The sequence below is a fragment of the Sinocyclocheilus anshuiensis genome, unplaced genomic scaffold, assembly GCF_001515605.1.
Source record: "Sinocyclocheilus anshuiensis isolate Anshui unplaced genomic scaffold, SAMN03320099.WGS_v1.1 scaffold274, whole genome shotgun sequence".
Taxonomy (NCBI): Eukaryota; Metazoa; Chordata; class Actinopteri; order Cypriniformes; family Cyprinidae; genus Sinocyclocheilus; species Sinocyclocheilus anshuiensis.
This window is the reverse complement of record NW_015547698.1, coordinates 1,098,312-1,111,774: the sequence shown is the minus strand read 5'-3', so window position 1 is coordinate 1,111,774 and position 13,463 is coordinate 1,098,312. Positions and strand designations below refer to the sequence as shown.

General features: G+C 40.9%; 2 protein-coding genes and 1 pseudogene across 3 annotated transcripts in view; 2 read left to right on the top strand and 1 right to left on the bottom strand.

The window, feature by feature from the left end:
• The window catches only part of LOC107703690 (adhesion G protein-coupled receptor E3-like), a 17,775-nt pseudogene extending 16,125 nt beyond the window's left edge, over positions 1-1,650 (top strand).
• A 1,298-nt stretch (positions 1,651-2,948) lies between these two features.
• Positions 2,949-5,988, bottom strand: LOC107703757 (dnaJ homolog subfamily B member 1-like). Its single transcript, XM_016506481.1, has 3 exons — positions 5,378-5,988; positions 4,058-4,626; positions 2,949-3,966 (listed from the first exon to the last, which is right to left on the bottom strand). The coding sequence occupies exons 1-3, from the start codon at positions 5,595-5,597 to the stop codon at positions 3,733-3,735; spliced, it is 1,023 nt and encodes a 340-aa protein (XP_016361967.1). The 5' UTR covers positions 5,598-5,988; the 3' UTR covers positions 2,949-3,732.
• A 940-nt stretch (positions 5,989-6,928) lies between these two features.
• Positions 6,929-13,463, top strand: part of LOC107703756 (very-long-chain enoyl-CoA reductase-like) — an 11,312-nt gene continuing 4,777 nt past the window's right edge. The window contains exons 1-5 of one of the 2 annotated variants that reach the window (XM_016506480.1): positions 6,929-7,070; positions 10,100-10,150; positions 12,153-12,204; positions 12,848-12,892; positions 13,192-13,295. In XM_016506480.1, the coding sequence (XP_016361966.1) occupies positions 7,056-7,070; positions 10,100-10,150; positions 12,153-12,204; positions 12,848-12,892; positions 13,192-13,295 (267 nt within the window). In that variant the 5' untranslated portion in view covers positions 6,929-7,055. Of the gene's footprint in view, positions 7,071-9,495; positions 10,151-12,152; positions 12,205-12,847; positions 12,893-13,191; positions 13,296-13,463 lie in introns of those variants that run through there. The other variant, XM_016506479.1, reaches the window with a different exon arrangement.

Below are 13,463 nucleotides of genomic sequence, written 5' to 3'. Positions count from 1 at the left end.
CTCCACCGCTGTCGTCTGGCAGCCCCTCTGCTCGCCCTCAGCCCACCATCAGTTCCTCCATTGTCACCGTGGCTGGAGAATCCCTTGCCGCCAGCCTCTGAGACCCAGACTCCACCTCGGCCCGTCGACCCAGTGGCTCCTCCATGGCTCCTAGCTCCCTCCTCTCTGCCATGGCCCATCAGTCCACTGGCTTGTCCCTCCGGCTCCGCCTTGGTCTGTCGTCGACAATCCGTCGCCTCGGGATTCCACTCCTCCGGCTGCGCCTCGTCCCTCCGGCTCTGTCAGGCTCTTCCTTCCCTTCGGCTCCTCCTCAGTCCTCTGTCGCTCCGGCTCCTTCCGGATCCTCCGGATCCCCTCCTCCGCTTAGGTCGCCGGTGCCATCTGCTCTGCCTTGGCCCTCCGGATCGCCCAGGCCGCCCAGGCTCATCGGCTCTCCGCCTCGGGCTTCTCCACCACCTGCTCCGCCGCCATTGGTTGGCCCCCTGGAGTCGTCAGCCCTTCCTCCTCCATGGCTCCTCCTTCCGTCGGCTCCACCGTGGGCCGCCATCATGGCTGTGGCCTGGGTCCCACCTGGCACCGCCTGCTCCAAGTCCCTCCTGTCATCTCCCTGGTCTCTGTCTGTCGGCCCCCTCCCGGGTGTCCGTCCTCCTCCTGAGCCTCCTCCCAAGTTCCCACCCATCCCTCCTTCTGTTGTTATGGCACGGGACGCACCTTCTGGGAGGGGGAAGTAATGTCACGCCCCTGGACTCTATTTGTTGTGTTTTCCCTGCCCATGTGCTCCGTGACCCAGTTTCTCCCTCACGTTGATTGTTCATTGATGTCAGGTGTGTCTCGTCTTGTCCCTCGTTATCCTGTGTATTTAGCCCCAGTCTGTTCAGTCTGTTTGTCGGGTCTTCTGTGTTGTCTACGTGTGTTCCTGATGTGGATTATCCCGTGTTTAAAGACTGTTAATGCCACTTCGCGTTCATGTAAAACTTAGGCTACTAGCAGTTAATCACAGGTTAGTCATATAACCTACAATACGATCCAGAATTTGTCCCACCAAAATTTATGGTCAGGAGACGCTATACTGCTTACTACTTAAATTTTATCATCCCGCTCCATAGGAAAACCATGGTCCCATTTTATATTAGGTGGCATTAACTATGTACTTACATTAAAAACTAAGTACAACACACTTATTGTGTTCATACTGTATTGTAAAACACTTTTGCTGCTATTGAACTGGGATACAGGTGAGGTTAGGTACAGGGTACAGAAATGAATTTGTTAAAATATAAGAACAATTTAAAAACATATGTACATGATAAGTGCATTGTATCAAATGATTAATTTAAATGTAGTAAGTATATAGTAGTTAAGGCCACCTAATATAAAGCGGGACCAAAACCATTTCAGTGTCTCCAGGAGACAGTATAAGAAAGGAAAGTAAAACATTTGCTTCTGAAAGTGCAAATCTAGTCTCTAAGCCTCTTTTCTCACCTGTTTATTATAAATAAACCCTGGTTTATGAGTTTCTTAGGTTAAATTGATCTCATGAAGTCACTCAGCTCCTCTCGTCTCATTCTTGTTCAGATCAGGCAGCAGTACAGGAAGTTCTTCAGATGTCTTTGCAGTGGACGCAAAAAACACTGAGAACTACAGCATCAGGTTCAGGAAATGAGCGAAGTACCATTGATACAGTAAAATACCACTACGACAGAATCAGTGCTTTTACATATTACATGACAGTCTCTGCTTTTATTTGTAAATGAGCAATTTTACAAGTCTTATTTTATAGCCATCATTCATTTTGATGTAACTATATTAACTTTCTTTAACTGTTGGTTTATTTTTTCTTGTTGGATGTTTAAGACCCATGTGTGATTTATTGTACTTCAGACCCCTCAAGTGATCTACGTTTCCTTTAATTGCCTCTATTATTGTGCAAGAATATTTAGTGTGAAGATGGCAGATGATTTGTAATTATTGTGTTATTGATATTAATCAGTGAATAATCTGTGAATGTTTCCTTGTTATTCAGGTTCATAGATTTTTTTTTTTTATATGAATTTATTAGACTTTATTCAAAAGCAATTAGATTACTTCTTATATGCCCTCTATCATTAATCAGTGCAATCAATCAACCAATCGATCGTTTATTTATAAATCAGTGACGCAGACGTCATTGTTTGGTGCGATCCCAAGGTCCACTGCGATTTTCCACTCGGTAAGTAGAAAAGTTAATTAATAGAGATGGGAACAATCCTTAAATTTACTGTTGAATCAGGTCAAGTTGTGTTTAGAACCTTTAGAAGTGCAAGGCAGCAATTTCGTGATGCAGTAAATGACTGCAGACATTATAAAAATAGAACTTGCTGCACTATAAGAAAACGCTAAACACAGAGGTGCTTAGCAGTGGATTCCTGTGTGTGATTGGATATCTGGTTGCTCTGATTGTGGTGTGTGTGTCTGTCGGGCTGATTCCTGAAGGCTTAAGTTCTTCATTTGTCTTTGCTGTGCCAAATAAAGATAACACTGAGGACTACAGCATCATGTTCAGAAAATGAGTAACGTGCCAATGCCATAAAAGTGAATCTATCATTATTTAGACGTTATATGAGTCTCAGCTATAAATGTCACTACATTTTTTAAAGGTAATTACTCTGATGTATATCTATAAAATTATCAATATTTAATGTTTTGGTGAAGGGACTGCTATTATTGTTTTAGAGCGCTGTGTACTTGAAATAAGTTAAAGAATGTAATGTTTTTTTTCAGTTTTAAATGTTTTATTGAAATCATGATATCATTCTTATTTTCTGTTAAGCAATCTGTTTAAAACCCTTTATTAAAAAAAATTATTTGGTACCTTAACACAGTATCACACAAACCCAAGTTCAGCTACTGCCCTTATGCAAAAGATTTAGAAGAAAAAAAGTGCAGTGTTATGGAAGGAAAAAAAAAACTAGAAATGTCCCATGAACTGTTTAATATTAACAATGTGAAGCAACATAAATTCAATTTCACAAAGACAAGTCAAAACAATGCATAACAATTAATAAAACAGAAAAATATTCCCATGTCATTTCGTCCAAGGAATTAACCGACATCAGTACATTTTCCTCTTTTATAAAAAAAAAATGGCTGTCTAGGCGACTTATTGCAAGTGCCGATTCACATACTTAGATGAGGGATGATCCAGGCAGGGATCACTTTGGGCCACCACTACATTGTGAATGACTTTTCCTGACATGACTTAACGTCTCTATTAGACCGTATTATTAGAAAACCTACAGGATGCTTTCACAGAAAGACTTTCCTGAGGTATCCAAAGTCAGTCAGACTGCTGAAAAGAAACCATATCACTGTATCTCCACACATCACAACATCCTCTACTGTCCAGCTTTGGAACAAGTCAACATTGTAAACTTAGATGTGTGTAGTGCACAACGAAACACTGGCCCACAGGCCACAGCTGGAGACTTTCTGCTGGACTAGACCCAAACAAAACATGGGTTCATGTATATGACACAGGCAAATAAACCAGTCCAGTCCAGCTATGTTTTGGTTCAGAGACTCTCTCAATGGTAGAACGTTACAGAAGAACAGTTTTGTTTTGCAGCATCAAATGGGCACCTTATTGGCCTGACCTCAAATATTCATCCTTTAAATTAATCCTATGAAACCAAAAATCCTATGAAACCAAAAATTCCCCAATGGCAGCAGCTCCAGCGTTGTAATATACACCGCTCAAGAAGCTGGCAAAACATTTGCAATAATATCTTTGGCACTCTCACTCAACTTTTCGGGAAACTTGACCTCGTATTCGACAACCAAGTCCCCACGACGATCTGGGGATTTTGGAAGAGGAAGACCCTCCCCAGTGACACGCCGTTTCATCCCGGGAGAAATAATTTCCTGAGATGTTAACTTGATTGTGCGACCATCAATTGTTGGGACATTGATCGTGCAACCACAAAGTGCCTGAGAAAGTAGAGAAAAAAGGGATTAGAGAGATACAAAATGACTATAAAAGAGCTAGTAAACAAACCCTGAGATTTAGGCCATGTTTTACCTCTCGGAGTGTAATTTTTGCAGGATAAATAATGTCCGATCCGTCTCGTTTGTACACGGGATGTGGTTTATCTTTCACCACAAACACCACATCTGCAGGGATGTTTGCTGGCATCTCATCACCTTCCTTGGGGAAAGTAATCTTGGTTCCTTCCTTCCAGCCTTTCTTCACCTCCACTGTAAGAATCTTGTCCTCAGTGCGCGCTGTTCTTCCGTCGGGGTTCAGGCGTTTGCGTGAGATCTTCATCTTCTTGGTGCAGCCAGTGAACACTTCATCTAGACTGACCCTCAGGTCGTGGGTCACCGGAGGGTCCTGTTTTTTCTCCTGTCTCCCGCCGTGACTGCGTGTGTTAAAGGAGCGGGGGAAACCGCCCATGCCACCCATGCCAAAACTGGCAAATGGGTCATCAGTTTCCATATCCTCCTCCATGCCACTGTTGCGTCCGAAGAACTGTCCGAAAGGGTTCCGTCCTCCGAAAAACTCTGCAAACATTGCATGAGGATCGCCTTGGAAAGTGTAGGAGAAATTACCGCCACCACCTCCACCGCCGGGGATGCCTCCCTTCAGTCCTGCATATGGCAAACAAAGAGGACACAGATTACAGAATCGCATGGTGTTGTAAAAAGATCACAGACAACTCATAAATACTGCACCAAGGGTCCAAAATTTACTTTTTTGCCAATACTGCCAATGACAGGTGAATTGAGAAGCTTTACTATGCATTAAAACTACTACACCTCCCAGAAGAGCTGGGAATTTGAATTCCTCCCAACTGGAATTCACCACAGGTTCCTTTTTATGGAAATTATTGTCTTTAATAGTCAATATCGTTTAGAATATACTTTATATTTTTTTAAAAAACAAGTCTAGGATTGTTTCAAAATGTCTGCAATGGGACAACCCTAGGGCGAACTGCCACTAAACTGCTGACAGCACACAAACGCTCCGCCTCTTTCTACCACGTGACCATCAGAATCTTCCAGCAAACACGCGGCGTTCCACAAAGCCCCACTCAGGTAGCCAATCAGAACGCAGCATCACAAATCGGATCTATTTAACGTAATCAAAACATTACAGTAGTTTCACCAGATTGTTTTCTCTCGATCTAGAATATACTAGTTATCTACATACTGCGTTGTCAATATCGCGCACGTTATGCAAAATCACATACAGATTAAACAACCGATCCACTATATGATTTAATGCGAATTACTAAAAGTGTGTCTTCATTTCTCCCCATCTGTATCTGCGTCATCAGGCATGGCAACTGTTAAGAGTTAGAAGCACAGGCGACACACAAGCTTGCATCATTTTATTCACCTTCTTCGCCAAATTTGTCATAAATGTCTTTCTTCTTCGGGTCACTCAGCACGTCGTAAGCCTCCGCGATCTCCTTGAACTTGTCCTCGGCGCCGGGAGACTTGTTTTTGTCCGGATGGTACTTGAGCGCTTGTTTGCGATACGCTTTCTTGATCTCATCGTCGGATGCGCCTTTCTGAATCCCCAAAACACTGTAATAGTCCTTTCCCATCTTCACCATCGAGCTTTTATTTTTAAGTCGATATCCTCCGAACGTCAAACAGCGGGTTCAGGCAAGTCCTACTTAAGCTGAGTTCAGTTCACAGCAATTTAAAACAAAGCTTTGCTTAGTATATCTGAGAGTAATGCTGTCCCATCCACCTGTGGGTTATTATGCCCCCGCCTCGCTCTGCTGCCTCGCTATTTGAAACCGCGAGGAAAGTTCGAGAAATTTCTCAAAGTCTCTGGTTGTTTCTATCCGCACCCGAACCACGTGGATGTGCTGCTCCACCCATAGACCTGCTACTGGACACCGATGAAAGCGAAACTAAATGGTTTCTTACAAGAAACGGTGAAACCATGGACTGTATAAAAACACGGACGTAGTGTCCGTGACGTAACCCGACGACTTCCGACGAGCGGTTTTGAAGCCTAAAGTAGGCGGAGCCAGCCGTCGCCAACTTGCAGCGCGTCACCGCGCGTCACTCCCGGATAATCGAAAATGGGCAAAGAGGCGGGAGCTGGTTGCTGAAGCCACGCCCACCTAGCTCGACGGAGGTGACAGCAGCGGCAATCCACCTGTCACTCAAGTGGCCACGCCCTTAATTATGCAGAAATTTAAGGCTTAATATAATTTAAACGGATGAGTTATAAAAAAATTCACCCCCCTCACAGTTGTCATGAAGGGCAAAATTAGCTATATAGACCAAAATCATTTTTTGAACCAGGCTGTAAAACGTTTTTTTTTCTGCTGTAAAGTTGGGCATTTTAACATGGGGAGTCTATGGGATTGACTCCCTTTTGCAGACAGCCTCTAGCGGCCAGTTGATGAATTACAGTTTAAGTCACTTCCGTGTTGGCTTCACTAGAGAGAGGGGGAGGTTGCCGCTTGGGTGAAACACACCAATATAAACATATATGCGTGACGGCATAACGGGCGCTTGCCATTTTAATAAGTCGTATATTTGCATATTTACAGTTCTGACCGACTGACCTACTCTATCAGATGGTTGAGTGCGTACTTTTCTGTCCATGGACGGTATTTATTTATTTATTTTAAGATATGTTAAAATGTACTATGCCAAGTTAATTTGTTGAATAATCATTATTTAATAATTTAACTTAATTTTAAGTTGCTGAGTTATATAAAATGCATTTATTGGAATGACTCTGTTTAGTCTCGTCCCTTAGAGCAATCGAGTTTTTCAGCCGCATGTGTTCGCCTCACATCAGCACTAGGCGGCGCTCATAATGATTGTTTGAAGCTTATTGTGTCTAGTCGGACTCCGATTGGTTACTACAGGTCAAAAAAGGCGTACATGATGCGTTTCACCCAATGACAAGATGGAGTGCAGGACTCGATTTGTTGGCATAAGCTCACCACTCTCTGCGCATTGGATGTGCGGCATCTTCCGTTCTTTCTGATTGGATTTAGTGCTCGTCTCTCACCTGGCTAGGAAAAGCTATTCAAACTGCAAAAATGAAGCATTACGAGGTAAGATTATTATTACTGATTTTCATATCTGGTCAAATTGTGCGAGCGTTTAGAGACGCTTTTTCCTGATGCTTCTGAGATCGATAAATGATCGTGCCGTATGAAAACGAATGAACTTTACGCGTTATAATAATGACAGCACTGGGACTGCAGATTAGAGAGCATGCTGGAGTGACAATCACTTCGGCCTAACCGCAAGGAGTTGCTCGGTATGTAGATGAATGAATCAGACAAGAACACGCGTAACGTTACTGGACCTGGAGCAGGAACTGCAGTGGTTTGCAGCCAGTGGTCGCCTCGACCCAGAGAGAGTCATAGCGCATCTCCGCAGACTCCCAGACAACCCCTGCCCCACTTTACACAACAGTATGTGCAATAGGAACATACTGTGCAACATAAGAGGTGATTGCTGCTCTTAAACATGTCTTCAGATGCGTCTAAAATAGCAATGGCCTTTCAGAAACGAGATGTATTTTGAGTGGGAACCTCGCACTTGACTGTAGTACATTTAGTCATTAATGAAGTTATGTTTTCTGACCAAAAACAAAGGGATCTGCTGCAATATGTCGGTGGGTAGTGACTAAATGCGTTCACGGGGGACTTTGATTTTAGAGAATTAAGTCACAGCTTTGCTCTCCATAAACCCGGATGCAGGTGCTTGTTTCTCTTCATTTAGAATCAGTGCACATCGAATCTGGCCAGAGAATATACCTCATTTTTAATGACACTTTACATGCTGATGTAACTTTTGCTTACTGAACATGTGGGACAGGTTCGGTCAAAGTCGTTTGATAAAATTGACATAAGCTATATTTATGATGTCCACAAGAGGGCGCCAAGCAGTTTTAAAGGGGTCATATGATGCGATTTCAAGTTTTTCTTTCTCTTTGGAGTGTTACAAGCTGTTCGTGAATAGATAAGATCCCTGAAGTTGCAAAGACTAAAGTCTCAAAACCAAAGAGATATTCTTTATCAAAGTTAAGACTCTGCCACGCCCCCCTAAAACGGCTCGTTCTAACACGCCCCCACATATCTAGGTCACTATGTGGGAATATTTGCATAATGCACCCAAATGTGCACGCAAAGAAAGAAGGCGTGGTTTCAGTAACCGCAGTTAGTGTTGAAGCAGCCATGTCAGGGAGACGCTGTGTGTTTCTAGGCGAAAGCAAAAGCACTTTATTTGGCCTTCCGAAAGTAGATGCATTTAGGAATCTTTAAAGCTCTCTCGGGGACGTACACCGCATGTAGGTAACCCTGATAGCACACGTACATCACCGAGATGTCTATTTGACGTCTGCATTTACATTTGCAAGATGTAGGCTATTTTTTAGTGTGTTTGCTGCAATACGTCTATTGGATGTTCCTGTCAGATGTGAAGTAGATGTTTAGAAGATGTCTTTAAGATGTTTATGATTTAGAATGTCAATAACTGTGTTATTGTGACTTTACAAATAACTTGACAATAACTGTGGAACACACAACACTATTTATACACCAATACACTTATTTATCTAACACGCATACTTAGTCTACACTTCAAATTTGCACATAATATACCTGTACATACAAAAACTGTCTATTGTAATATACCTGCACATACAATTCCTTATTTACTTGTTCTTTTTTTAATTTTTATCTGTGTTTTTATTCTGTCGCTGTCATTCTGTTGCACTGCGGAAGCTTCTGTCATGAAAACAAATTCCTCGTATGTGAAAACATACCTGGCAATAAAGCTCATTCTGATTCTGATTGTGTATAAAACTGACCTCTTGAAGAGGTCTATCAGATGTTTGTACACCGCAGATGCTTCAAGCGATCTTTGACAGACATCTTGCAGACGTGCGTGTGCTATCTGGGAAATAAGTAATACATTATGAAATAAACTAAGAAGGACACAAAACTGACATAATTACACATAGTATCAAAAATATCTACATTCATGTTAGTTATGTCCATAAAGCGCAGGAAAGGCACTCACGTGCGCTTCTTCAGACGGAGTTGATCGTCCTGCGTCTCTACTTTTAAACTTTAAAATAATGTTGGCAGTTCTTTCAGTTGGAGTTTCTTTCAGTGGCAGTGGGTATTTCCTCCAGTGTCATCTGCTCATGCCTTTCTAAGTTATTAATAATCTCTCTCTCTCTCCCTTCCCCCTAAAATGTGCGGCTCCGAACAGTGCGCGCTGCCGACGAAAATGACGGTTTAATAGAATTGTCATTGAAAATAATGTGAATGGAAGATTTGGTTAATTGTTATGAAAATAATGCAAAAAAAAAGCAAAAGTTATTTTTTAACTTAATTTCTTATAATTTCTTTTTCTTTTCATTTTGGGGGTTGAAATATGACCTGGGCATATTTTTGTGAGAATCATTTTTACCTTATGACTTTACTGTTAGATGTACCCCAGCACAAGTGTGCACACCTAAAACAGTCTGAACTCAAGTGACTCTGTATGTGATGTTGTTGGGTTTTCTGTAAATATTGGTTCTAGATGACTGGCCTCTGTATGTCCCTGTGTGTGCATGTGTGCATCCATAAAACAAGTTATAATTAGCACATATTGGGATGACTGGGGATGGGTCACGTTTCCTCGAGGTTCGGAAGAGAAGAGAATAAAGTATTTATGAGTGAGATAATGAGATACAAGTCTTGTTGATTTGTTCATGCATGTGCTTTTAGGGGGTTGGTTTGGGGGCCAGATGTAAAGATGAACGAGAGGGTGACAAAACAGAGAAATGGGAGGGTCGAGTTAAAGAGGGAGAGAGGGGTGGGGGCACAGACAGAGAGATTTATTTCCACAGCTGACAGTGAAGCTCCCGTCCCACACTCATTTTTGGAGGTGAAAGAGGGACTAAGAGAGGAACGAAGTTTAAAAAGTCAGAGAAAGTGGATAAATAGACAATATGGATACCTTGGCTTTAGAGGCCACGCAGCCCAAAAAGGCTCAGAACGGAGCACCAGTGCCCGGAACCTCCACCCCTGCCAAACGCAAACCGGCTAAAAAGACTAAGAAAGCTGTGGTCTTTTTCGAGGTGGAGATTCTGGATGCCAAGACGAAGGACAAGCTCTGCTTCCTGGACAAGGTAGGAAACATTTTTACCTTCATTTTCACTCTATGCATTCATTACACAAGCACCTTAAACTGTTTTACACAGCATTTTCTCATGGATATTTATGCACATGTACATTTTACAAAAAATCTACGTGGGATGTTTGTGCTTTGACAAGTTTATTTGTGATGCCGCCACAGTGTTATTTTAGTATCATTAATATACTATTGCAATTTTTATTATTTATTTAAATTAGTGTTTCTGTTTTTATTTTATTTTTAGTTAAAGTTTTAGTAGTTTAGATGCGTTTATTTTAATGCATATCGTTTTTATTAATTCGTTTTTTTTTAGTCCTTTGACTTAAACCAAATGAAAATTAGAAATGTGGTCTTGGCATCCAAGTGAAATAAATACATTTTTTATAAAATGCGATGTCAGTTAATGTTTATTTTAAGAAACTATGGTTTTAGTTTTAACAATGTGCTGCAGAGCAGAAACCTAAATTGCAATTACAAATGTGTGAATAACTAATAATAATAATATAATAACTATAATAGTAATATGATCATAAAGAATTAAGAACCTATTAAGAATTTCAACCTAAAATTAATGTTAGTTATAAACTACCCATTTATAGAACTGCCTTGTAACCATTAGTTTCAATCAATTCTCTCTTTAATTACTCTTCCTCTTATTTTCATATGACTGCACATGCTTTTGCCACTGTACAAATCTCATCCCTAGAGTGGTGCTATCTATAGAAACTGTCCTGGCCGTGCGCTCTGGGCTCAGGGTTGTGGTGTACTCTTGCACGGAGGCTCGAGGTCCTTCTGTAGTCGTCCCTGTAAGGAGGTGCCTGTAATGAGGCCTCTAGAATGTCAGGAGCCACGCTGCGGGATTATCGAGGATTGCACACGGATGTCCTCGGATTAATTGCCGCTTCGCCTGTGATGCCACTGGCTACTGGTGTTGTGATGTCACAGAGCAATGGAAGCCTGAGATGATGACATCATACGCAGAGAGAAGCCCCAAACCACTGAAGAGTTAAAGGGATAGTTCACCCAAAAATGATCTTATGTTGAACATAAAAGAAGATATTTTGAAGATTGCTGGTAATCAAACAGTTGGTGGTTGCCATTGACTTCCATAGTAGGAAAACAAAATACTATGGAAGTCAATGGCAACCACCAACTGTTTGATTACCAGCAATCTTCAAAATATCTTCTTTTGTGTTCAACATAAGAAAGCAACTCATACAGGTTTGGAACGACATGAGGGGGAGTAAATGATGACGGAATTTTCATTTTTGGGTGAACTATCCCTTTAAAGGTTTTTGGAGGGAAAGAAATGATCAGCCCAGGCAGATGCTTTAATATGTGCCAAAAATGCCATTGTGTCTGTTCAAGGTTCTTCAAAGTGTATTGTATTCAAAACAAGTGATTTTATGGTACACTGTAAAAAATAATTTTTCGAAGTAGTAAATAAAACAATGGTTATTGGAGTGCTTTCACAAGAAAATACTATTTCAGTTTTTCTGCTTCAAAATATCTCGGTGTTAATTGCTGTTTCTCTGTAGCTGTGAAATTTACTAGCTGTTGTGTAGTGATTTTTGTAGTGATTGAAGTAAAAAGTCATATTTTATTTTTTATTTAGATTTTTTTTTATAAATGCATATTTGAGCATATTCATTGCATCAGAGCTGAGGTTTAGTGTGTGCATTCATTAGCTTTTTGAATTATTAAAAAATAATTGTAAATGATTTTTTTAAGGAAGCCGATGTCTAAGATCTCCCGGCTGTTTGTTAAACTCAAAGCGGGACCTGTAGGTTTTTTTTTGTTCTGAGATCTGGTCAGTTGGCTGTGTTTGTGGATTTGTTTGTTTGGTGTTTTGTGTCTCTCCGAACAGCTGCTGCACTAAAGCCACATCGCCGGGGGATTGTGGCTAAATTTACCCCTCATTTCACACACACACACACACACACACACACACACACACACTCTCTAAACTGGTGTTTGTGTGTTTGTTTGATTGGCAGGTTGAGCCCAATGCCACCATCGGGGAAATCAAGTCCATGTTCCACAAGAGTCGTGAGTATAAATGAGTCTCTGATCTAAACTCAGCTAATGAAGCCGTTCTATTTGATATGTTTAACCTTTTTCAAGAGCCTAATTTATCAAAATGTTGTATTATTCATTTAACAATTGATAGTCACTGTGTCTAATTTGTAATGGTACACAAATAGGTTTCTAAGTCCTGAGATGTACACTACCATTCAAAAGGTACATCAAATAAATCCTTTTCTTTTCAACTTTCTGTTAATCAAAGATCCTAATCCTAAATATGAAGCAGCACAACTGTTTATAATAGAAATGTTTCTAAAGAAGCAAATCATCATATTAGACTGATTTCTGAAGATCATGTGACACTGAAGACTGGATTAATGATGCTGAAAATACAGCTTTGATCACAGCAATAAATTATATTTTCTAGTATATTCACACAGAAAGCATTAACATTATTTTAAATTGTAATAATATTTCACAATATTACTGTTTTTACGGTATTTTTTGATAAAATAAATGCAGCCTTGGTGAGCAGGAGACGTTTTTCAAAAACATTAAAAATATCTTACCAGCCCCAAACATTTGAACGGAAGTGTATGGTTAAAATGTGCGCATGTGTATTTACAGTACTGTGATTGTTTTCTTGTATTTCACGTGTTTGTTTCAGACCCTCAGTGGTATCCGGCCCGACAATCCATTCGTTTGGATCCCAGTACGTATTGAACTTTTGTTTAATATTTCGTTTAATATTATCTTTGACAGCATAATAAGAGATTCATGCTGTCAAAAGTTGCAGCTGTTTCTTTAAGATTATGTACGTTGTCAGTGCTGTAGGTCTCTGCTTTCTAAGATTAGCAGCAAAATCAAAACATTATGGTTCTTGTGGTCAAGTTATTATAAATCTAGTGGAAGGGGTTTAATGTGATGAGATTTCTATGGTACAACATTGCACAGTAGACAACGGTTTCTGTTAGTTGGCATTTGCTGATGTATTATGGGCTTGTTTTGCAGAGGGAAAATCTTTGAAGGACGAGGATGTGCTGCAGCACCTGCCTGTGGGAACAACAGCGACCTTCTACTTCAGAGACCTGGGAGCACAGATCAGCTGGGTCACGGTGAGAGACCACACGCATGCACGCAACATGCAAAAAAATAAGAAATCAGGAAGGGGGCCAACACTTTTTCACACCACTGTACATGCGCACACACACACGCACGCACGCACGCACACACACATACATACATACATACATACATACGCACACGCACACACACACACACGC

What these genes read in the sequence shown, in the direction of transcription:
- LOC107703757 (XM_016506481.1), bottom strand. Translation starts at nt 5,597, where the DNA reads ATGGTGAAGATGGGAAAGGACTATTACAGTGTTTTGGGGATTCAGAAA. An exon ending in TGACAAATTTGGCGAAGAAG is followed by an intron (nt 4,627 to 5,377) that starts GTGAATAAAATG and finishes TGCCATATGCAG; the next exon opens with GACTGAAGGGAGGCATCCCC. An exon ending in CAAAAATTACACTCCGAGAG is followed by an intron (nt 3,967 to 4,057) that starts GTAAAACATGGC and finishes CTACTTTCTCAG; the next exon opens with GCACTTTGTGGTTGCACGAT.